Genomic DNA, 24,930 nt, shown 5'->3' with positions numbered 1-24,930 from the left:
TAGAGAACCTGAATATCTGTTCACAACAGCTGACGACTGCAGAGTATCTGATAATTAAATCGAAACTCTTTCACAATAAATAGTTCCATCTTACAGAGAAGTATCTGAAACCAGATCATATGTATCTGACAAGACCTCACCGTAAACCCCAATTATCCTTTGAGGTCTATTTGGCCATATAAAAGGTATGTGGGTTAGATGGCTGATGGGCTGAATGGCTACTTGATTCCTAATTAACCAGGAGTTACTGGAATGCAGGGAATAATCTTAACCAAATACAGTTCTACAAGCCTGTCATTCATCTGGCATTCATCAGCACACCTCCACCTGACCACATCTCTTGCTCTGGTCTATCTCTTTCCATGTATAACTTTGATTGAACACCTGTGATTTCCTTCAGCCATTTCAAGATATCCAGGAGTATAATTTAATGCATGCTAAAAAGCCAGCAGTTAATTAGTTTAGTAGTCACAATGTTACTACTAATAAAATGTACCATTTATTGAATGTAAACTATGTGGCAGGAACCATGCTGGGCACTTGAACATGTATCATTTCAGTTAATTCTCCCATTAACCCTGTGAGGGGAGATTGCATTAATCCCATTTTACAGATGAGAAACAGGCTTAGGGAGATGAACTGCCCAGCGTTTCATAACTAGCAACTTTATCCTTTTTATTCTACACTAATAGCTTATAGATTATTTTTGTTCAAGGCCAATAGTAAGGAAAAGTAAGAAAAACAGTTTACATCTTAATCCAGCACAAATAACACACACACACACACACACACACACTAGTAGGTTTCATAACTGTGCCAATGTTTTCTGTGTTAACCTATTCTCTTCTTTTTTATTCCATTCTTAAAATTCTGTCAAAGACCCCTTAAACTGAATTCATTACCCACCATGGGCCACAATTGACAGTTTGAAAAACAATGCTTTACATCTTTCATTTTTTTACCAAAGTCTTCTTTATTTCAAATACATCTCTATGCTTCACATTGATTCCACTTCTGTTTATAGTTATTGAAAAAGATACATATATATATATATACACATATTATAAATGGATTTCCTCCCTTAACAAAAGTGTCACTGTATATCTGATACAAACTAACATAGTCACTTTTATAAACCAAAGGCAGAGAACAGAAGACAATCCTGAGCTTTGAAAAGAAAATACCTGACTAATTCTAACTAATCATCTAAAGCCTAGCCAGCTGCAGAAATAAGCAGTTTCAACTTATGATAAAAGACATTTTGGCACTGATCCTTCACATGACCATAACTTCCAGACTCGGAGAACACAGCCCTTGAATTATGGTTGGATAAACTATGACCTAACCCATCCTGCCTGATGAGCTAATCCTCTCTTCTATGCTCCCCGCTTATGGTACTGAAATGATTTAATCAGCTTGATTTAACTCTTTTATACAAAAACTCAGCGTAAAACAAGAATAAAAAGCATGTATCATCACATTCATTTGAAAGAATGCCAAAAGGTATACATTTTCACTTATATATATTCACTTATGATCATTTGTATATATAAAATAAAGGTTATGGTATTTCATTATCAATTTTCATAATATTAAACACAAACATTTGGAAAATATGAGTATCATAAATTTCTGTTTGCCTTTCCTGTATGTAATGTACATACTGAATATGAACATTAATGTATAATTTCAACTTAACACTATTTTTGAACAAGAAACGTTACTATACTAAAATTATTTTGTTTGACAAAATGAGTTGACTATTTGCCATTTTCTGTTCATGAGAGGTTGTAAACAAAAAGTTGTAGCATGCACTGAACTGTGTCATAGTTTAACATTTAAAAGAATTTAAAGGTTATTTTAAAAAGAAATTATGGGCATGTATGACAACACACAATGAAAAACTAATCAGTTTTTCCTTAAGTGCAATTTCAGCTAAATTTGAGAGGTAAAACATATACTTTTCGCAATGATTTATAGGGTGCATCAGAGAAAGAAAAATAAAATGTCAATGAGCTTTTCCACAATTACTTTACAACAAAACAATTATAGAGCTGGACCACTAAATCTTGACGTGTTGCGTTGAAAAAGCTCATAGGTTTGTTTCAGCTCCTAACCGCCTACCCTAGATCAGCCCACTTTCTCTTAAGTGGTGAAAATGTTTCCTTATATTTTCACTTAATATTTTGAGAGCAGACCCTAGGGCCTCAATCTGTCTTCAGAGAGGTTGTTTTTACACCCTATTCTAACCCTTTCAAATTTTTTTTTTCCTGTCCCTAAGCTTGGCTATAGCTCTTTCCCAGTATTTACCTCCCTCTAGGAAAGTTCACTTCCCAGAAGAAAAGTCCTTTTCCTTTTAAGCAGTTTGTGCTAAGGCTTATACAGGACACACACGAGACCATGTAACTGGCAAACAGGACATAGCAAGCCTGGTTTCTTGGCTGCAGCTCCTCAAGGAAACGAGATGGTAAATGGAATCTTACACTTCTCTTTAGCAGTAATAGCCTCTGAAGAAGAGGTTCAAAAGTCTACTTCCCTTGGGACTTCCCTGGTGGTGCAGTGGTTAAGAAACCATCTGCCAATGCAGGGGACACGGGTTCGAGCCCTGGTCCGGGAAGATCCTACATGCCCCAGAGCAACTAAACCCATGTGCCACAACTACTGAGCCTGTGCTCTAGAGCCTGCGAGCCACAACTACTGAGCCCACGTGCTGCAGATACTTAAGTCCACGCATCTAGATCCCATGCTCCGCAACAAGCCACCGCAACGAGAAGCCCGCGCACTAGAATGAAGCGTAGCCCCCGCTTGCCACAACTAGAGGAAGCCCCCGCACAGCAACGAAGACCCAACACAGCCATAAATAAATAAATAAATAATTTAAAGAAAAGGTCTACTTCCCTTTAACAAAGGCCATTTTAACCCATCCAAGCATCGGTGAAACTCTCTTTAGAATTGGAACTGCACATGAAGCTAGGTAAAACACAATGTGTTTTTGTGTTTTTTTTTTTTGCCTCAAGTGGTCAATAGCTCTGAAGATCATGTGACTGACATCCAAATTTGCAGGTTCTCTGACTTGCCCAAGGCTATGCTTCTTTAAATATTTCCCCACAAAAGTGACCCATATATACCTATACACATATAATATATATTACAAGGTACAACAAAGTACAAAATAAAGTGAAAAATAGGCAAAGTAATTAGAGCCTATTAGTTTTATTAGGAATAATTATCTTGTACTTCAATGGCATTTTTCTGTTTTTATGATGATTATATATATGTATATACACATATATATATAAACATTATTCTCTTCAAAGTTTTAACTACAAAAAAGAGTTAGCATTAGTCAAACTGAATATTGCCTACGATTATCACATTCTTCAAGCACACGATTTTCATTGTATTCCAATACAGACACTCCATTTCTTAAAACAATGACCTAAAAAGTTTTATTCTAATAGATACTTTTAATTCTAGTCTCAAGGTTCAATTGTTAGCAAATCAGTTTTGGGTACATGTTCAATTACTGCCTCTGCTCCAGTTTATTTTATTTTCAAACACTTGCATTCCAGATAATGAAAACGGTAGCCTTATCTCCACTGTTTCCCTTCATCTATTAAAATGAAATATTCAAAACTGTTATTATTACTATGAAATAATGATACGAATTAAAATTCTAAACTTATAAGGCAATAAAACACTCTGGCAATTTGGTTTTTCCATTTTTTTATACTGGTTCAATTTGCAGAAATTTAACAGGCTTATGAAGCAATTTGTCACACAGTGTAGTCACATATCGTACTTCCAACATTCATATTAATAGTCATGATGAGTAGCACAGATAACCAAGAATAACAACAGTTACTTCATATTATCACACATTTCATGATTTTTAGACAACCTTCTAACTATGCTTGTCTTAAAATAATATAATTTTAAAACAATTTTTTTATGCTTACACAAACCTGCAGCAAGATGAGATAGCCTGGGTAAACTAGACTGTGATTCCTCATAAAATGAGGACAGGCAATGGATACAGTCCTTGACAAGAGACTAGGGCCAGCAAAATCCCTCTAAGAATATCATATGGGTTTCATCTTTTTGGCCACTGGCAAAAACCTGAAACAAGCAATTATAAGGAACAAGGCTTGAAGCAGGTCTTTGGGGGTGATGTTCTAGGAGCAGAACAAACTGTGCAAAGGAGCAAGGCTCCTGGCTGTGTGCCAACAACACTGACCCTGCAATTCCATTTGTGAGAGAAAACCATTGTAAAGCAATTACACTCCAATAAAGATGTTAAAAAATAAAATTTAAAAAAAAAAGGGTGGAAAATCAGATACTAAACTACTGATAGTCACATAGCAATCCCAGGAGTTCAGAGTTGAAGACAGGCCATCTAACTCCAAACTTTGAGCTCTTTTCAAAAGCAGTAAAAGGAAGACTTGCTCTATCAGTCCTGTCCAGTAAAATGTTCTTCAATGATAGAAACGTTCTATGTACACCTTGTTCAATATAGTAGTATTAACCACATATGGTTGTTGAACACATGAAATGTGGCTGGCGTTTGACTGAAGAACTGAATTGTTTTAATTGATTGTTAACTAACTTAAATTTAGATTTCAAAGTTACATTGGGCTGGTGGCAACCATAATGCAGGTGACACACTGTCTACAGGCAGAGAATTGAGAGTTGGTTGAATTACTCTGTTTCGTGACTATACCTAACCATGGGAATTAAGCCACCATATATGAAAAGAAGTCATGCTACCAAAATTTGTATATTTGTCACATTAAAAAGAAATCCCAGTAATACTCCTTAAATTTGACTGTATTCTTTCAGGATGTATGACATCTTAGTGGAAAAAAAGAACTATATTGAATTTGACCTTTATCCTGTGTTTGCAAACTAAAACACAGGAAAATGATCTGTTTAATTAATAATGGTAAAAGTTGGCATTCCTAAGGTACCTAATGCATTACGTTTTTGAGTCCCACAATACCCAGTAAGATACATATACTTCTTATCTCCGTTTCGCATTTGAGAAAACAAAGACCAGTTGTGCATCCACAATTCAAAAGGCAGCCTGATGTGGGATTTCATGCTTTAAGTATAATTTTGTGGGGCTAGAGAGAGAAAAATAAAGCAGAAAAATCTGTCTCCTGTCTCTCAATAAATGACCTTTTGTTTTAAGGGTCTGGTTTTCAAGACTCTTGAGAGTGCATACATTATTTCATAAACCTTTGGAAGGAAATTAGAAATCCTAGCCATGGCTGAGAGCTCTAAATTCATCTTCCATTCAGATCAGTCCTTGGGCCATCCACTTAATACACCCACGAAAATACATATTTACCAAATCTTTACCTGCATTTTCTTATGGGAAATGGATTATGAATGATTTTTCTTAACTGTGTTTTTTAATAGGTATACAACTAACATATCCTTTATAAACATAAACCTAAATAAATATTAAGGTCCTTTAATATTAGTCATGTAAAACCAGGTTCCAGGCATGTAAAACCAGGTTCCAGGCATGTAAAACCAGGTTCCAGGCATTGGAGATAAAGTACTGAACAAAGGAGATGAAAACTCCGATTTTCATAGGGTTTTTCTTCTAGCAGATCAAAGCAAATGCTCAATACCATAGCTCATTTTCTAGCTTGCTACTAAGTATTTTTAGAGCATAACACAAATTAAATAATATTATGATTGATATGAGTCTCTGTAAAGTACTAAATATCTTATTGCCCTCATGAGGATCTCAAAAACTGTAAATAAGTATTTGTTAACATATTATGCAAAAATCTTAAGATAACACTATCATTTAATATGTAATTATTAAGATGCAATTCAAAATACAAAACCCCTTTATTTTGGGTCAATAAATTTAATAGCAAAAATGAACACTTTGAAAACCAAAATTTTACTTAGCATATTCAGACAGAACAATAAAGAAACCTATATAATCAAGTTCAGTATATTCAAACCCATTTAATAATTAAAGAGGAGATTTGGGAGAAACTTTTCTTTTACCGACAGTAATTTTATCATCAATGGAGCCTTGAAGTTACAGAGTTTTCTCTGGTTTCAGGGAAGGATTTTTAGGGCTTTCAGGGTTTCAGGATAAAAAATTTATTGGAGTAAAATAATTTTTAGATTACTACTACTACTAATGATGATTAGAAGTCTGAATTTGGTACTATAGAGGCATAAAAAATTTAATGGCTGACATACATAAATGCTTATTGGCCAATGGATAGAAATTCTTGTATCTTCATTTCTAGGGCATTTGTATGTAGGTATATAAGCTGCACAGACTATAATTGTTATTATCAATAAAGCATATCAACAGTGATAAAAGCACAAATATATTTGAAATGCCCTACTGTGTGCCCAGAATCTCCGCATCTCATAGCTACATAAGTCTTGTACTCTGTTCAATTTGTGTTTTATGGAACCTGGCCTGCCCTTGTTTGCATGGTGGAAACTGAAGGAGCTTATTAGACACAAAAGGCCTATAAAGCTACTTTACACTACACACACACACACACACACACACACACACACAGACACACACACATTTTTACTATCCTTAAAACAGTACTGATAAGAGTAATACTTTCTTCTCAGCACAGTTAATGAAGTGTGTTTCCTGGCAAGAACACTCAGTAAGGTCATTTGGCAAAAGAACATTTTCCCAAAGGTTTAAGTACTTCATTTTCATTGCACAATTTTCTGTTCTTAACTTGATTAACTTCCTTATGGACAAAAGGGCATTGTTTCTCCTTTTCTGTCTAAAAAATGCCACTGTGGTATGACTCTCTGGTTGTACAGACAACATGAAAAGAGCTAAACACCATTACTGATATTGTAGCTTCACAGAATTCACTAACCATTGCCACATCAAATGAGCAATGAGAGGGGACCCAAGATAAAGTACCTGAAGTTTTTCAGAGATAGTTTTTATTATTCTCAATCTTAAATATCTTTGGGACTTTTTTTTTTTTTTTGCGGTACGCAGGCCTCTCACTGTTGTGGCCTCTCCCGTTGCGGAGCACAAGCTCCGGACGCGCAGGCTCAGCAGCCATGGCTCACGGGCCCAGCCACTCCGCGGCATGTGGGATCTTCCCGGACCGGGGCACGAACCCGCATCCCCTGCATCGGCAGGCGGACTCCCAACCACTGCGCCACCAGGGAAGTCCTGGAACTTTTTTATATATCTTTAGCCTCATCTGTCTTCATGATAGCTTCCACACCGCTGACAGTGTAATTATTTTCTGGCTTACATCCCTTTCATGGCTCTCCAATTTCTTCTGGATAAAATTCAAAACATAGCATGATGGACAACACTCTCTACCATGGGGTCCTGGCTACCCACCTCATCTCTCCTCCAGTCATGTCATCTGTCCCAGCCCAACTGAGTCAAGGCACAGCCCCAGATCTCTCAAGACTCCCCAGAAGTCTACCTTCCTCCACTCTCTGAAGGCAGTCAGGACTCTAATCCTGCCAGGATTGCTCCCCCAACTCTACCTCCAGGCTGTGCCCAATACTTCCAAGGTCATGACTACTATCTACTCTGGGACCATCAAAAATGACCTTATGACCCTCATCCCAGTTTCAGTCAGTCATGAGAAACCTAGGACTTTCAGTCATCCTCAGCCTTGACCTGCACTTTCTATCTGATTCATTTTTGCCAACAGCATTCATTCCATTTGACGTGCCACAAATTTTTATTTTTAGGAGTCTTTCTCTCACCACTAGAATGTATATGACTATGGGAGGGGTAGCTCCGTTTTGCTCACTGATGTACTCCCAGTAATTTGAATAGTACCTGGCACATTGTAAGTGATCAATAAATATTTTTGAATGCATAAATATTGAATGTCTTAAAGTTTGTGCACTATCCTTTGATGGGACATGATTTTAAGATTTAAACAGAAATTGTATATGTTGCTTTCTCTTCTTGGAGCTCCCTTCTAATCCACTCCTTCCCATCCCTCCCACTACCTCTACCTGGATAATTTCAATTTATGGTTAAAATCTCAGTCACATGCTCCTGACACATACAGCACAGCACTTGCTTTATTGTAGTAAAACTGACCACCTATCTGTTTTTTTCCCTGACTCTAAAGCATCCTCAGCTTTCTTGTGGAATTCCTGGCACATTAATGTGTTTTTAAAAATGAATGGTTGGATGCATAAATTAAGGAAATAATAAAATGAATAATTAAATGGTACGACTGGTCAATTCACTACATGATCTTTGTGTGCTATAAAACAACTAATAAGAAATAACAAAAACTCTTACACTGACCCATGGTTAATAAAGGATGTTCCTATTATAAAGTCAATGTTTTGGACACTGGGGAGCCCAACAGGAATATATAGTATGAGTGTCTGAACCAGTTAATAAATCACATCACATTCTCTTCTAATTGCCATATTCTTAGAGAAAGTAATTGTTATTAATAACTGCTGTTAATTGCTATCCTACACAAAAAGAAAAACAATTTAGCTGAAGAGGGTTAATTCCAGGAGTTTCTGTGTGACAACTGTCAAAGGTGGGATTTGGAGAGAGGCAGGGATGTCCCAGCTAATCTACAAGAGGCAGATGGTGGGACTTTAACAAGGGTGACAGGGTTGCTTCCCAGCTACACTCTCTAGGTATCCCATCTTACTGATCACTGCATCCATAGCATGGTACACAGCATATGCTCTTGAATTAAAATGAAGCATTAGCTGAGACCTGAAGGAGCTGGGTTTTGCTGTGAAATAAGGGCAGAGGGTACATCATGCAGAAAAGCCCGGAGTCCTGAGTAAGCACAGCAGGTTTTAAGTCACAGCAAACAGTTGGATATGAAAAGAATCTGGGTGCATGGGGCAAGGAGACAGAGAATGAGGACGGTAGGCAGACTCTATACGCTGCATGGCATTGGCTTAATGCTATGGAACTCAGATTTTATCATCTTCTTAACTGCACTGTCCAGGCCCTGGAGTCTCCGTAAGGTCACTTCAGGAGGGGGTGTCTCCAGAGGCAGGGGGAAGGCAGAGTGACTAGGACTCCCTGTACTCAGACCTCTCCTGCACCACCCTCAAAGCAAAGTAACTCTGCTTTAATCGGCTTTAAATATCAAGGATTTATGTTTACTTGGGAAATAAAGGTTTAAAAAACATTCCACAAGGTGATTGTGAAAGTCTGCACTTGGGAACCCATGAATAATATCATCAGGCTTCTGTGTTAGAAAGAACATTTTCCAGATGGGAGGGCAGGGCCTGGCTGGGAGTCATGCTAATTGATAGTCTAGGACACAAACAATGATGTATCAAACTGACAGAGGCAGAATGTTTGAGAAGAAGTTACAACGAGTAATAGCATTTTGTGATTAACTAAACCTAAGTAGTGAGGCAGTGAAGGGTAGGAAGGGTCCAAGATTTTAGGGTAGGGAAATTGGTAAATACTCAGGTTCCTTTCAACCAGAAAGAAGATAGGAATAGAAGCAGAGTTGGGTAGAATATAATTATTTGACTTTCCAAACCACTTAGTTTGACTCCTATGGAACACTCACTCAGATGAAGGGCTCCATCTGGAATATAGTAATATGCATTCTCTGTGAGCTGAATAAACCGTTTTGGGTTGTGTGGGAAACAATTGAGCATTTTATTTTAGACAGCACCTGTTTTTTTGTATGATGTGAAAAAAATGGCATCTGTTGAGAGTGAGGGGAAAGATCAATAAACTAAAGGAGGTTTAAAAAGTTTAACCTGATTGATCTAGGAGACAGTATCAAGAATAAATACTTTTCAGAATAGATTTTTTTAAGAGCTGAAGAGGTGTTAAGGCCATGTTAATACTGGGTGTTAGGAATGTGTAGTGACAACCACCTGCATGCATATTTATGAGATTTCTCCCTGGTTATGCTCAGTGTGCAAATAGCAGGGACTGAAATATGGGATCATAATAGTGATCCATGGTTGAGGGTTTGTGAGCCACTTGCGGAAAAAAAAAAAGGATTCCAAATAATTAAACATTTCTGTAAAGATAATGGTTCAAGTGATAGATTCTAGGGATGAAGGTAAGATCGGAAATTGGTTGTTGGACTAGCAGAGAGGTTTAGGATTAGGGATTTGGGATTTACAATGAAGCAGAAAAAGTTATAAGAAAGCTGGAAAGATGGTATATTGGGGATATATTTAAAAACTAAAAGACCAACATGGGAACAGCAGAATTAATCATCTTATATTTAAATAGGGGATAAGAGGCACTTAACGGAAACAAAATGTTCCAAAACAATACATAATCCACTACATGAAATGCCAGATGGATCATTAGGTTCAACAAAACACAACTACATACACACTCATAACTTTTATACCTATTTATAATTATTTTTAAATGTTTTATTCTATAAAAACTAAATGCTTTACTTTTACCCAGTATGTGATCATTGTTCATTGACAAGAATAACATTTTTTTCCTTTTAAAAAGTTTGTCTTCTTATTGAGAAACCTATATTGTTCAATTGATGTACAGAATCAAGAATGGCTACCATATTCCTGATGGTAATGTGGTAATGAAATATGTGAACTCTCAGAGCAGATAAACAAAGCAGATTATATAGCACCTCTATTCAAAATTAATTTGTAATTTTTTTCAACCACAAATACATCTTCCGTAGATAACTTAGATTATTGCAAAGCAAGTTTCTAGGAATAAAAATCTATTTATCTTTCAGTTTCTGAGTCAAGGCTACCCCAGGCCTTGAAAATTTTATTACTGTCCAGGGTTCCTTATTTCCCAGAATAAAAACCACTATCAAAGGTAACTCTGAAAATACACAGGATGAGAAACAGTCTTACAAAGGACACTATGCACCTATGTCTTAAAATGTGGAGGCCACGCTTTGAAAAGGCATCACAGTTTAATTTATTATTGCTGCATGAGGGTTACACAGCCTATCTTACAATTCCTTTCAAGTAGGTCTATGCAGGATGTGTGATTGTCCCAAAAGAAGTACAATTTGTTATTCCTTATTTTTTTTTCCCATTTTGAAACATGGTTTGATCTCTACTCCTTGTAAATTTGGTATCTTCTACGTAGTACTTACTATGTGCTATCTGAAGAAAAGAGGGTTTGTGGTTTGAATTTCTTATAAAACTACCAAAGTAATTAGATTGTCTCTTTCCTCCAAGTGTGACACAATTAGTCTGAGTCTGTTGACTCAGAGAGACAACATATCAAAAAATGTTCCCCCTTCTTCCTCAAGACAGTATTTGTCTTCTTAAAGAAGACAGTGTTTCCCAAGGACAGTATTGCTTCATGTAAATTTAAATAAGGGACAACTTTGTTATTTCTAAGGAATATGCAATCCATTTATAGCATGAAGTGGAGAACACAGAAGTTTTCATTTCTAGATCCAAGTAAAAACCTGTCTCATATAAAAATTTTCAGCCCAGAACACTTGTAAGCTCTGAAACCACACTTTAGGACAAACTAAACGGAACTCATTCAGAGAAAACAGCAAGTGTGGGGAGTCCTCTCAGTTCATGGTATAAGGGGAATCATTTCAGGAACAAAAAGTATTTGATGGGTAGTTAAAGGTTATAAGCATATTAATTGCTCTATATTTTGAAGGGATCATCTGTTTTAAAAAGCTTGGACCAACATGTGATTGCTCAAGGAAAAATATTTTACTCCATTAACAGAAAGGGAAGCAGCACAACGTAAGGCTTAATAGCGTGGACTCTTCATCAGATTGCCCAAGTTTTGTTTCTGGCTCAATCACCTATTTCTTAATTATATGTTTTAAGCTTTTTATTTATTAGAGTGCTAATTAGTAAAATTCTCCTCACCTCTTTACCCACACTTCGATATCCTATGTTGTGACGCTAGGACGGGAAGTCTCGACCAGAGGCTCCCACGGGATACTTAATCCCCTCTCAGGGGATCTGTAAGGTCAAAATGCTATCAGTGATGATTCTGAGATATCATTTGCTTTTTTCACTCTCATTCTCTCATGGGTGTACAGTGGACTTTTCAAGGGGCTACCTGACATGATATGGCAACACAGCAGCGGATGTGGTTATTCAGCTGTCTTCTATGAAGTTGGATGTTAGTCATTTGCAACAGTGTGAAATAATGTCAATCTTCTCACTAATTTTTTTTTGTTTCTGAAAATAGTCATTTTTCATAAAGATGTTATTTTTGTCAACATCTGAGGGGACGATCATTGTAATTTCTAGAATGTGTCATCTTTAATATGGTAAATAGAAATAAATATCACCCATATAAACAAGAGCATTTTGGGGTCCTCAATAATTTTCAAGAGCCTAAAAGAGTCCTGAGATCAAAGAGTTTTGGAAACACTGCTGTAGACTATATTTCTCCATTGCCAGATAGAAACCTGTTGGGTTCACAGGGGGCACTAGAGAGACAAGAGAAGGGAGGAGGGAGAAGGGACAAGTTCCTGCTGGTCTACCTGCACTTATCTGTTAGATCTCTCCAGCATCTCACCGTCCCAGCATCTGGTGCCAGTAGCAAGGCGCTCTAGTCTCGTGGCAGCTTACTGCCACACCAAGAAGGCCCAGTGAGCTCCCGCATTCAGTCCTGCACAGACCATGGTGATGCTGTAAGAGGTCTGACTTCCAGGGCTGCACACTCCTCCCTGAGCTCCTGAGCTATCAGAGCCAATCAGGAAGGATCCCCTCCACAGCAGTCTGACAGTGAGACCTGCCAGGCAACACCCACTCCCCAACTCTGCCTCCCAGCTCCTAGAGGTCCTCCTTCCAAGCTTCTGGGTTTTGAAGACTCCAACACAGGGGAGGCATCTGCTTCCTGTGGTTCTACCTCTGTGTCTCAGTGCTCATCTTCACTTTTTCAACTCTCCAACACTGTTTAACCAGTTTCCTGTTGTACATTTTCTAAAGTAATATAGTGAGATTTCTATTTTCCTGACTGTGTGGAGAGTGATACAATTAGTGACAGGTAGTAATGCATTAGGCATCTCTAAAAAGCTACACCTAATGAGAGAACCAACCATCTCTATGGTGACAAACTGAATTAAGTATCTAAGAGAAAAATCTAAACTCTGTTCTGAGTTTACAAATCTAAAAATGTGAAAGTATATTGGTAATTTGAACAAATGATATTAAATACTATGTTTTTACATAACTTCCTTGTGACTACATATATTTTTATATATATATATATATACATATATATATACACGCATATATATATATTCCAGTCATTTAAAAGAGCACTTTCCTATATTTGATGGAAGTATCTCTTAAAATTATTACCTAAACATAGACTTCTAAGACACTGAAATGACAAGTGATGAATAATGATAAAGTATATTTTCTCTAATGTTTAGTTGCACAGTCTCAGTATGAAAGGATAAATCCTGCAATAAAGGTAATTTTTAAACAAATCATCTCAGCTTACAGAGAACTTACAATGATTTTTCCCTTTCAGGTTTTTGCATTACATACATTTTTAAAGTAAATAATTAAACTTACCACCCGAGAGGAGAGCAGGCTTACTTTTTACCATTGGACTAGAATGAGGAAACTTGTTGCTAAATGACATGAAAAGGTGTGTTGTGAAATCATCAGGAAGCTCGGCTTCCAGGAATGTCTTCATAAATAGCTTGAAACCTTCAAAATCTATTGTCTGGAAAAAAAATTCAAACATATATTTTAAGACTCAGCCAATGTTAAGATTCTGTGCTATGCTCAAAATCATTAGTAGGAGACATGACCTCAAACATTCTTAAATCCAAGTCTACAAAAGGAAGGTAACTATTTGAGAAGTAAATCCGGCAGTCAGTCCTAGGTTGACACTGGTTAGTAGATTTGTATGTCTTACCTGAAATAATGGAGCAGGAAAACCAGGAGCTTTTCACTCAGACATATCTATTTCCACAGTATCTATGTGGCCTTAACATTTTTACTCTTTGAAACTTAATTTCCTCCTCTGTAAATTGAGTATAATATTCCCAATCCCGTAAAGTTGTTATGATGATTAAATCAGACAATTATGTGAAGATGCCAATGGAGAGTCATGAATACTCAGAAAGAAAGGTATTTCTCTCATCTCCCTTCTTTGTCTGAACATTGTTTTCGACAATTGGAGAAAGTGGTTGACATGAAAGTTTCACCCTAACACCAAGACGAATGGATATAAAATTCTAAAGTGAAATTCTAAATCTTCCTATGCAGATTTTCAAAGAAATCTACTTCACGATCCATGCTTACTCTTACTCATTGCAGGACTATAAAAGCGTCGACATTTACATGCAAAGAACCATTGCTACTTTGGGAATCTCCATGTCCACTTGGGGAAATGGTGATGGGAGCCATTTCTATCCTCAAGTTAATGAGAGGATTTCACAGGAGCTACTAGGAGAGCTTGCTTTCTCCAAGTAAATGAGGACAGTGGGCCAGGATCTGACTCCTGCCTGGGAAACTGAGGACAAGGCTACAGGTACTTGGGACAAAGACAAGAAAATGGTATTGTACTGGGCTTGGCCAACCCTCCTTGTGACTGCAGGGACAATAATGCATAAACGTTGCCTAGGAAATAGCTGTAGACCTCATGGAAGAGAAGGCCCCTGGAGCTGTGCTGGATACTATCCAGTAGGCCATTTGAAGGGACTAGGAAACCTACAGAGAAGAAACTGAGATAAAGCCACATCTGTCCAGATCAAGAGACTGCAAGGGCTATAGGCCTCATATGAAGCCCTTGAAGGGCACTTTTTTTATTACCCAGTTTAACGTAACTGACATGAAACTAAAAATAAGGAAAAAATAAAACTTGGCAGATTAATGCTCCTAAATTTTTACAGAATCCTGGCAGAGGAGAATAAAATTAATTCCATAAACTGATATTTTGGATACAAAAAGTCTATTTTTCCTATGTAAAAATATTGGGATAAGGTGGTAGAGAACAACTAATTTTATTATTGTACTGTTTTGAATAAACCTAAAAGGGAATCAGACATACAGGGGTATCATTAGGAGAAAGTAAATTTTTGCAGATTAGATCGCATGCCCTTTAAGTATATGTACTGTGTATGCTTTTGTACCTAACATAACCTCAAGCTAATACAAAACAAAACCAAAAACGTCACTTTACTTATTAATGGTTCCAAGACTCTGTCTACAACTTAATCTGACATTTTTGGTTAAACTTAGTCTTGTTTTGCTTATTAATTCTCAGAAGGGCACTTCAGATGTTTATATTGGTGGCGGTGAAAAGACTTCATTTCCTTCCATATTTAATGAATCACCTCCACCACAGAATATTGTAAATTCTACTAGAGGACTGAACCACAAAACTAAAAACTGTGAATAATATGAATATATAAAGAATAGCATCAATTAGCAGAAGTACTTTCAAAAAGCAAATTGCCACAATGAATGAAGCCAAGGTTTCAAAATACACAAATGAGGCCAGAAGCCAGACTAGTATATCCAAATAAGTTGCCTTGAGCTGAGCACCTATTCTTACTAATAGGATTCCTCAGGATGGCGTATCAAAAGAGAAGTAATCCACACTCAGCTGGATGAGTGACCAACACTTGTCAATAATCTTCAACATGTAAGAAGGTCTATGGGGAACGCAGGAGTTAATGCTATATGCAAAGTTATAGGAAACTTATATGGTAAACATTCACAAGCATTGTGATTAAAATCAAAGTTACTTATAGTTGCTTTTCTTCCTGTACCCTTTTGTAGTCAGCACTGTGTTTGGAAACATAACACATGACAGAGCATGGTTTTGAAGTCAGACTACCTAGATCAACTCTCAGATCCAACACTTTCCAACTGTGTGACAGTGGGCAATTTATTAAGTTCTCTGTGCCTCAAATTCTTCATCTATAATACCAACCTCTTGATTTGTTAGGAAGAATTCCAAATCGTATTTGACGAATGGGCCTTAAAACCATATTAACTTAAATGTTTCCATTTGCATTTAACAAATCATTACATGGTTCATTGTTTTTTGGTGGGTGTTTTTTAAAATTGTCGTTGTTTACTTGTTTTTCACTTTTTTTTGTTTTGTTTTTTGAGAAACCAAGTAATAAAATGTGAACAAAGACTATAATTGCTGAAAATTTTTTCTCTGAATCTTCCTTTACAATAAGATTATATTTTAAAACAATTATTTCAAGCCAAGGGTTTGATGTGGGAGCAGGAAAACAACAACAACTAACCAAACAACCAACAAAAACAAAAACAAGGACTCCAGAATAAAACGATTTTGTTTCATATTCCAATACCTCCACTCACCACCTGAGTGATTTGGGGCAAGAAACATACTTTCTCTTTTTAATGAAAAATCTGCCACATCTCAAGCGTGATAACCCACATAGGACCTCCTTGAAATTGGTGCTTGTGATTTCATGATGAAAACCAGAAAAATAGACAACCAAAAGGAAGAAGTGAACTTAACACATGACATCCCTCTTAATAAGGAATACATTTCTCCTTGGTCCTTCTTTTTTCAGATCTCAGGAAAACTTTCAGAATTTTCTCCAGTGTTGTAGCTCTCCCTTGCTCAGCAATCAAAAAATAGCTTAGTTTTATTATCTGACATCACTACACCTTAATTTCCTCCATATAAGATCAACTGTTCAGCATTGCTGCCTAAACGTAATAATAAATTGACATAAAGCACTTAACGCACCCTTGGACACATAGGATGTAAAAGAAATAAAATAGTAAAAGAAAAAAAAGGAATAAATAAAAAGAAGCACTTGTTTGAGGTTAGATGGGTTTTTTCATTATCTTAATTTTCCCACCTCTTTATTGGTCCAAGAAACTAGAATTTCATTGCATTTTTCCAAATCTAACCCTCTGTTTTTGGGGTCTTAGATATTTTGCTGTAATTTTTCTGTGTCAGGCAACATTGGCAAATTACTGCCTTCAGAAAGCAAGTCTTTAAAAATAGATTATCTTACTTTTAAAAAAATAAAAACTTATCATAGACATAAGAATAGAATAAAGATTTCCCTAGTTCTTAAATGATTTCCATGAGATGATGTCATCCTATTCATGACTGAAGTTTTACTGATGATGTCAACTTTTTCCTCCAACTTCTTTACATTACTGGTGGCAGCAAACTTCCTTTCTCTTACATTTCCTGTCATTACACACAGCTTAAAATGCTGCAAACCCCAAACTTCTTCAGAGCCAAAAGGCAGCTGCTTCAGTGTTTCAGATTCAGTGAGGAATTAATCTTCAATGCCTTTACTGGTTAACCCATTTTTTTCTTATTAGCAAAAGATTTTCCAATCTTTTCTAAAATTCTATGCTGTCCAAAGTACCAAACATTTCTGTAAGTGGATAATGTCCTCAATCTATACATTTTCCTTATCTCATGATTTAGCAGAATATCTTGAAATTTAAGTATCTTATTTTCTACTGCTATCATCTAGCAGCATTAGCATTGGTTTTTGAAGACTGTGACCTTTAAATAGAATGAGATCATTTATATGCATAGCAATGGAAACACTAATGAAAAAAGTAGGGTCAGGCAATTGAATGAGTGTTCAAAAATCGAACTGGCTGTAAGCTCAAAGACAGATACATCAAATGATGTTTAAAATTTTGAAAACTGCTTTTTCATTTTTTTTTTTTTCCTGAAGGAACAGGCACAGACTATTTAGGGAGATAACACAGAGAATCTGTAAAGAATACAAACTTGGGAAGCTGCTCAGATGTTGTTGCCAAGTTGGCACAAACCCAAAAACACATTTCTATATGCCTTTCATTACTATATCTGACCATCTGGTTTCTTGGTGTTTAAATCCCTGCTAATACTAAAGAAATAACTCTAGTATTCATCCAAGTAGATTCAAAGTGAATGAAAATAAATGTCGTCATTCTATCATTACTTTAATTTATTTTGGCAGTCTTGGGATGAAGATTTTCTCATATTCAGCAAATGTTCATCATGCATACATCCACTTTGTACTGGGCTCTGTTCTCAGTGGTGTGGTAAAAATGTTACTGATATATGCAAAACTCCTTCCACCAGGAGGCTTATCTTCTAATGAAGGGAATAAGAAAAAATCCAAAATAAACAGGATAAAAGTACAGTGTCTGAAGGTATTAAATGTTGCCTAAAAAAATAAAGAAGGAAATGTTTATATATGGGGGAGGGGTGCTTACAGTTTTAAATCTGAGGACTAGGAAATGAGAATTGGTTCTTTGAATAAAGATTTAAATGAGATGAGGGAGAGAGCTTCGTACATATTTGGAGAAAGAACATTCCAGATCAAACAGGTGGTGTGAATATCCTGAGGTATTAAGATGGTCCTGTTGTAGAGGATTTGCTGTAGGAGCTAGTGAGGAAAAGCAGGGGTCCCGAGCAGGACTGAGGGAGGACTAGAGAGATAGGATCTTTGGTGGTGTGTGGATGGGGGCTGATCCTGTAACATGTACTAGACAGTCAATAAAGCATTATGGTTTTAAGGTAGAGAGGAACAGTTACTGGAGGGATTGCAGCAGGAGATCACATGGTCTAACACATTTTAACAGGATCATATGACCATAATAGGATCATAAGACTCTTTCATATAATACGATCATTTTATATAATAGGATCTTATAACTTTTATATCACACAAAAGATTGTCCAATTTTCACACTGTCTAACAAACTTGTATACACAGCTGATTAATAAGTGATCTTTAAAAGAAAAAAGGAATCATTGAACTATTATAGATTAAGGTACTAGCTAAAACCATTCACAAAGAAATGACTTTAATTCATTTACCAGCAAGTATGGACTGATTACCTGCTATGTGTACAATACTGTTGGCTACTGGGCAAAAGAACTCTGATCAAATGAGGTAGGCAGTGACTTAAATTAGAGGCTTTCTTTCACCATTTCCATTTCAATTCTGCTGTCTAATTTATATCATTAACTAATTATATTAAATTGAACATTGATGTTAAGGTCACTGAACCAAAGTATATAAATTAATATGTAGCATGGCTAACTTCCTGAGATTTCAAATACATATTTTTTTATATTAAAATACTTTCAGAAGAAAACTGTGCACTTTAAATGTCTCATTGTTTATGCTTATTTTGTATTGCAATTTATTGTTCATTACTTCAAATTTCAGAGAGCTCCTTGATAGTCTCCTAAAACTGCCATGGAGAAACTTCTGTTAAAGATAAAGAGTGAAAGTGAAAGTGTGAATTTCACATTGGATTTTTAAAGCTTAGTTTTGGCAAATGAAATTATTTTTACTACCTCAGAGGTGCATAATTTATTAGTTGTACTTGTCTTTACCTAAAACTAACATTTATTAAGTCTCAGTAAAGAGAAAATTAGAAACATGTTTTTCAGTAAGACGATAAATGGCAAGAATAACAAACAATGCTACTCCAAGTTATTTTAGTAATTATGAAATACAAATAATGGATTAGAAGAATTTTAAGCAGATTATTTTTATCGTGATTTTCAGTATATCTTGTGATCAAGAGTCTGTATCCAACTACATTTTGTACTTAGCAGGAATCCGTCCTACTTTCACAGAGTAGGACGTTGTCTTGCCTATGTTTCAGTGCTGTCACTAGAACTGCTGTGAGCTGTTACTGAGGCACACACCATATGCTCTAAAAGTTATTTCTCCTCAAAAACTCAATAAAGATTTTGGGAACAACTATGCATATATAATTTTCATTAACAATGTCAGTTTTTAATGACTGCTTACTTGCATCTTTATTTTGAAAGAAAATTTCCAAAGGGAGTTCTCTTAATGAAGGTATGTGTGCAGGCAGAATTACAAGTATCTCTTCTTCCCTGCTAGACTATAAGATCCAACACAACACTGCATCACATAGTGCTTAAAATAGTGTCTTTTACATTGTAAGTCCTCCTTATATAGTTGAAGTATGGACACTGGAATAGCAAAAAAAGAAGAAAAAAGTAGCACAATTTCACTCAATTACCTCTTTGTAGGAAATCTAGCAACAAAGAAAACTGATTCAGGTAGGATGGTAAGAATTTGTGAAATAGAATAAATAGAAAAAGCTTCTGAGCAGGAATATACTGTTTCACTTAATAAATCTCAAATGAGATTATTTTAAAGTATAATAGCATATGGTTATATATTTAATGTTGTAGATTAAAATAAAATAAAATCAATAAAGCTAATGGTAACAAAATAACCAAAAATTTGGAATGGTTTCAAATATATACTATCCTATAAATTCTATTCTTTCTAATCCATCAAGGCCCAAATATACCAGGGTTATTATTGGGAGAAAAATCAAGATGGGAAGGTATAGAAGGCAGACTAGGAAATACTCAGCCAGCATGTGAGAGTGAGGGATTGACATTTTACAACTGGGTAAAGACTTAAGAATTCAGGGCTTAAGAATTCCCTGAGTTGAAGCATTTTGTCAGCAATTTGAAAATATATTTAATAGTTTGACACTTTTTGATAGCAAAGATCATCTTAACCATTTCTATTTCTCCCACAGGTCCAGATACAATATCCAGTATATAACATACATGCAATAAATGCATTTGGGACGCAACCCAATTATTTTTGTTCCAAGTGCTTTTCTCACTTTCTGTATATTTATCTGTCACCAGTGCATGCTTTTATGCCAAACTCTTTCTTAAAGCCTCCAATATCTCCTTTTAATCTTCATAGATAGTGATACACTCTATTATCCATAAGTGGAAAAATAAAATTAGGTGTTTGCTTAATATGTTTGTTGCATATAATGGAAACTCTCTAAATGTTATTGTGTTCCAGGAACCGCACTAAGTATTAATATGTTATGTGTATGCTATACTTCAATCCTCACGATAACCCCTTAAGTAAATGCTACCACCACTCCTATTCTATAGACAGAAAGCTGAGGCTCAGAAAAGTCAAGCAAATTGCCCAAAGCCAAAAGCTCCTAGTTAGTGCCAAGGACCTAAATATTTCTGACTTCAAAGGCTACTATGTTATAGTTAATCAAAGTATAATTCTATAGACAGATTTTGATTTTTCAATATTCATACCTAGTACCACTGGTTTATCACCGTCAAATGTATCGACTAGTGTATCAATAAACTAGCCATTAGAGAAAAAAGGGAAATAAAATAAAGTATAAAAATAAAAAGTAATGGCATAACTATCTCTACTCAGTTCCACAATCTTGAAAACTGAGTTGACTGTAACTCTTTTTGACATACTAAGTGTAACCTATTACTTTTTTTTTTTTTAACCTATTACTTTTGAACATATATCTGCAATGTGTTCTAACTCTGCCCCTGGCCTCTATTACAATCCCAAATGCCCTCCCAGTTTTTATCATTTGATTGGACTGCTTCAATAACTCATACCTGGTCTTCTCTTTAACTTAAGCCTGTTGTTCACATTGGCTTTAGAAGTATTTTCCTAAGTGGAAAATTTAACTCGTTGATCTTAGGAATATCATTCATGATTTCCTTTACCTATTAAAAAAATCCTTAGACACTCTAGGCCTTTCTACCTAAATCTCTAGATTTATTTTCCCCTAATATCCTTAAATGTACTTCTGTTCAAAAAAACTATTCCTATTGATGAAAACACACAAACAGAAACAACATACAAACCTTAAGATAAGTTTTAGTTGTAGCAAAAGCACCTAAAGAGTTTGCTCTACTTGTCCCTGAACAAGTGAAAAAGATCACCTGAAGATCCCAGCGTCATTTTTTCTCTAACCTGATTTTTAACTCATATAAATTATTTAATAAATGTTATGAAAGAAATGAAAGAGCGACCTACACAGAATGTTTAAATACTGCATATCAAAGTTAGCTGTTATGATTAAACTCAGGAGAGTTACTAGTTTATTTTTTAAATTATTTAACCTTGTTTTTAAAACTCATCTGTAGAGAAAGCAATTGGAAGCAATTAGTATAATTATATTTTATATACCCTAAATATTTACCTATTGTTAAATTTCTGTATATTTATTACAGAACACTAAGGGAGAAATGGATCAACTGTGACATATCAACTGTAACAGATATCACCTAGCCACGTGAAGCAGTCAAATCATTAATCCAAGTTTTCGATTTAGGATAGATGTAGCAGATGGTCCGTTCTCAAATTCTAGATGTTTTCAGAGATATAAAATAGTTTGTTTTTTTTGTAAATGTTGAGATTTGATCCTCAGTGCAATTAAAAGAAACCTGCAAGAAGTTATTCAACTTGATTTGTTTAATTATGACATAACTAATTAATCTCATAAGTATCCATGCAAATATTTTCTCAAATTGTTGGATGTGGTTCCATTCTATGCAAGAGCAATTCTCTGAGTATCAAGGCATAAAAACTGAAGCAACATGGCGAAATAAAAGTTACTATGTATTTAACAATAAGTAATGCACAGGCAAAATAGGGTTAATAACAATTGTAGTGGCATTTTATTCTTCAATTTGCTGGTACGTTTTCAAAACTGTTCTGGTTGTAGCTTTGATAAGAGCAGGAAGATGACTGAAATTGTGCTGATAGTAATAGGGAAGAGAAGCAGAAATACTGGTTAACATGTTACATCCATTCCTTGCTAACTAATTGTCCTGGCATTTATGCAGTTGTGAGAGGTGGAGCAAATACAACAGACACCATAACTACTGCCAGGACAGCGCTCTGGATTGCAACCAGGCCTGATAGGGGAAGCAAATCCCATGTCATGTCCTCCACTCATATCTCACGGTAGAAGGAAATTAATTTAGCGTTGGGAAAGACATCAGAGTGACAGCGTTATATTTACTACTTTATAGATGAGGAAAGTGAGGCTCTGAGAAAATCAAGGTTACAGGATTGGTTGGGGTGTGTCTCAGATATTCTCCCTTTCACCTTTCATAAATTTTCCAGAACTTTCATATGAAATCGTGTTGCTCCTTACAGCGTGATTCACAGCCATTGCCTCAAAACATCAATGGAACACCTGGCAGACAGAGACTTAAGTATTTTGCATATACTTTAGAATTTAACCCTTTTAACAACTCAGTAGAGACAATACTCTCTTCATTTTATAGGTGAACAAACTCAGGCTAGGAGAGATGAAGTAACTTGTCCAAGACCTGCTCATATGTGGCAGATATGGATTTGAACTCAGTTCAGTTGGAAACCTAAGACCCCTAAGACCACGTTTTCTCTGTTATACTTTCCAGGTGCTTTCTTTAATGGTAAAGGTTGAATTTGGTTCTGGAAGTACAATTATAGCTTACAATACAAGGGTGTTTATATCATTGCTAATAATTATAATAGTGTCAATACCCTTGTTAAAGACATTTAAAATATACATTAGGCAGCAGCACTACAAAATGTAGGTTCTGAAATCCCAGGTTTCTTATTAAGGGGTTGAAGCAACTCACTTTTCTGAATAACACAAACCCAGTACAGAGTACTGAGTACAAAGATAGAGTACGCCCAGGGAGCTATGAAAATTTAACTCAGCCTTAGGCCAAGAATCATCTAATGACAGGAAATGTAAAAAGAAAACCCTACACTCACAGAACACTGATAAACAAAGAACACACACAGAGTAATAAGTATGCATGCCCTCATTCTTTTTCCTTTTGGCTACCCTCAGCTTTCCGCATTCTTTCTACTCTGCAACTGAAATTGCTTCCCTACTAAACAACTGCATATGGAACAAAGGCTGAGCCAGGAAAAGGAAGGAAGAAGCTCATTCTACCGACCCCAAGAAAAGACGCTCATTTGCCACCAGTTTTCAAACAGCCTGGAGCAGGGATGAAGGTTGTGCAGAATGGTGTGTTTGTTGAGTAAGGTGTTCAACAAATGCCCTTTAAAAACTAGGGCCTGCTTAATAAAAGCAACTGTTTACTCTGAGGGGTTGCCTCCTAACAACATCAAGCTCATGTAGACTGTCTTTGGGGGAGCTAGTAGGTTTCCACAGAGGTCAGGGATGAGATCAGGGAAAGGCCATCCTGTGAAAGGGGCTGGTAAAAATCATCACGGTCAATGAGTTGCCATTTCAGTTGTGCTTCATCCTAGGAGACTGTAGTATGTAGGACCAGTGTCTAAGTCAGTCAAGATCATTCTGATGTAATCAATTGTACTGGGACATGTTGGGGATGAAACTGCAGTGCTTGTTGTCATTGAAACAACAGGGAAACTTGTGAATAAGAAGCAACTAGTACATAGCCAGTATTGTCCAAGGGAGACAATGTTATGGTTTTAGGCAGCTCATGCATTTTAGTAAGATATATTCCCAGCAGGATATAAACATCTCCATTTAGAGAACTCAAAAATGTGTTGTAATTCTAGGGATCTAACAGAACTATGGACCTAAAACTTCCTTGACAAAATGGACTTTACTAGGAGAGACTGGTTGAAACAACAGATGGATTGCTCTTTTTCCCAGGAGGGCTAAAATCAAGAGCTTTTCACTCATATTTTCTTCACAGATTCTAACAGCACTGTAGACCAATTAAAAAGTCCTTATCCATCTCATTTAAAAGCAATTATTAAATCTCCCACTGTAAAATAATAAGTTAAGACTTTCATTAAATAGATCATTTTACCAGAGCCTGATTCTATTTCGGTGAAATTAGAAAATTAAGCTCAAGAGTCTCCAAAACTGAAGCCGGCACTCTGGACCCTTTTTGATTCTACTGAGGTATCAGCTCCTCCATTTGAGTCTTTAATTTAAACAAATATCTGTCACTTACAACTTTATAAGTATTACAGTTAATATTGTATATTATACGAATCTTATTGGCACAGAAGTATAGCTCAGTGATACGGATAAGAAATTCATAGCTCACATCAGAATAAAGAAAGAAAAGACAGATTTTAATAGAAAAGAAAATGTCTTACTTGTTTAAGAATGTCTTGTTTCTGCGCATGCAAGGAAAGAAAGAATACGTGCGTTAAGGTAAGATAATTTATACTTATC

The 24,930-nt window shown here is 35.9% G+C and overlaps 1 protein-coding gene across 1 annotated transcript in view; it reads right to left on the bottom strand.

Moving 5' to 3' along the window:
- Positions 1-24,930, bottom strand: part of DGKB (diacylglycerol kinase beta) — a 704,489-nt gene that overhangs the window by 523,902 nt on the left and 155,657 nt on the right. Inside the window, exons 4-5 of the mRNA XM_060020431.1 lie at positions 24,852-24,872; positions 13,516-13,669 (exon numbers count right to left, since the gene is read on the bottom strand). Of these exons, the coding sequence (XP_059876414.1) occupies positions 13,516-13,669; positions 24,852-24,872 (175 nt within the window). The remainder of the gene's footprint in view (positions 1-13,515; positions 13,670-24,851; positions 24,873-24,930) is intronic.

The sequence above is a fragment of the Delphinus delphis genome, chromosome 9 (assembly GCF_949987515.2).
Source record: "Delphinus delphis chromosome 9, mDelDel1.2, whole genome shotgun sequence".
Classification (NCBI taxonomy): Eukaryota; Metazoa; Chordata; class Mammalia; order Artiodactyla; family Delphinidae; genus Delphinus; species Delphinus delphis.
The sequence above is the reverse complement of the archived record's forward strand: the minus strand, read 5'-3'. Positions and strand labels throughout refer to the sequence as shown.